General features: G+C 44.5%; 1 protein-coding gene across 1 annotated transcript; it reads left to right on the forward strand. All coding sequences in view use genetic code 11, as the record gives it.

Annotated features, from left to right (window-relative positions):
- Positions 1 to 116: 116 nt before the first annotated feature.
- EGR_10076 (hypothetical protein) lies at positions 117 to 1454 on the forward strand (the record flags this gene model as incomplete). The annotated part of the gene is made up of 3 exons (XM_024499325.1): positions 117 to 155; positions 228 to 523; positions 1265 to 1454. 3 exons carry the CDS (start codon positions 117 to 119, stop codon positions 1452 to 1454), a joined length of 525 nt encoding a protein of 174 aa, XP_024346251.1.
- Positions 1455 to 1639: the final 185 nt, after the last annotated feature.

Raw genomic sequence — 1639 nt, forward strand, 5'->3', positions numbered from 1 at the left:
CTACCCTGTGCATGCAGATGTTATTAATTAGTTGACCCTCCTTTGCACCATTTTGCGAGTTTATGGATGTGATTTGTCAATTTCAGTACTACGGTGGAAGTGGATGGCTCACCTCGATGCGGCGATTTGGCTTCGATCTCTACAGTGCTTCTATGGTAAGTTTTGCCGTATCCAAATGATCAGCTAATGCATGTCCTTCCTTATGTACGCATATCCGTGTGTTATAGAACCTGATCCAGGCATCTCCCCTTATTGCGTTGGTTACGTTTGGGATCCCACTGGCCTGTCTCTCCTGCTTGGTCTATTGTATCTGCTGTAGCCATTTAGACGCCCTAGATGATGCTGAAGGTGACTTGGCTGCGGTCGGAGAGGCCAGACGAGCCCGTCTGCTCGATCGCGAATTCGTGGAAGCTCAACTCACCTCCGCGACCTATGAAGACACCATCAGAGCCAGATCCATCTACAGCAGATTTGCTGGTGTGTTCCAAGAACATAGATTTGTGATAAACCGTAGAGGTGACAGGTTCACATGCTAGGCAGAGCGTTGAAGTTGAATCGAGACTTTGTATTCTACTTCCATACGAAGGCAGACTGCCATAGTGATGACACACGCTTCATAGTAGGCTGCGGTAAGTGTACTCCATTACTCATAGCTGGCGCACTTGTGGAGGGGCAGTCTGGTCCACACACCGTCATTCAAGATAGTAGACTCTAGTTGTGGTGAGTGTGAGTCCAGCAGCGCTAGAAAGGGTTTAAAATCACACCTGCAGAGGCCTTAAAGTGCCATACGCTGCGGTAGTGAATCTTTTAGTAAACTTTTCAAGGGCGGGTTTGCCTCTGTTTGCCCATGAATTGTACGGATGAGTCAGGAGATTACACAATAAGGTGATGTTGTTTGCACTTGATGAATTCATGCCCTTGCGTGGCTGGTTCCCAAAGAACCGTTTTGTTTTGAGCGCTCTTTTTAAAAAATTTGCTCAGCCGGCTTGCCTTTATTAGTTTGTCACTGTCATGGTCTAGTCTAGTGTCCAGCCTAATATCTGTGGACGCCTGTTCAACGTTATCCTATGAGATGAAGTTTAAGTTCTTTTTTTAAAAAAAGTGCATCAGTCCTCCGAAATAATTGTCCTCAGTGTGGGTTTCGGTGATACAATGTGAATGCAATGCGATTAGCCATTTAATCCTTTAAGTTGAAAAGTGTTTTAAGCTACGTATAGCCTTTTGAAGTGAAAATGATTTGATTATCCAAATAACTTTCTTCTAGAAAGAACTCGCCTTTCACCATCCGACCCATCGGAATCGAAGCCGAGTGCTGTGGAATCACGAAAAGATCGGTGAAATCAAACCAACTGCATCCCCCCTCCCATACCCGCATTCCCTGTTACTTTGATCAGTCAGTGGCTGAAATTGGAATTCCTGATTGCTTTCAAATTGTCTCTTGGATTCCTGCATAATCATGATCTGCGGTAGAGTATTCTAGGTAAAATTGGTATACAAAAATATTTTTCCGTTGTTTAAAGGGAAATTAATCCTTTTGCTCCGGTTAAAATCATTTACTGGGTATTCTTACAGTGTGTAGTTTCGTGACAGTGTGCTGATAGCTGGTCATTGCATCGGCGAACAGGTTGCAGTGAACTGG

The sequence above is a fragment of the Echinococcus granulosus genome, assembly GCF_000524195.1.
Source record: "Echinococcus granulosus chromosome Unknown EG_S00188, whole genome shotgun sequence".
In the NCBI taxonomy this organism is placed as follows: domain Eukaryota; kingdom Metazoa; phylum Platyhelminthes; class Cestoda; order Cyclophyllidea; family Taeniidae; genus Echinococcus; species Echinococcus granulosus.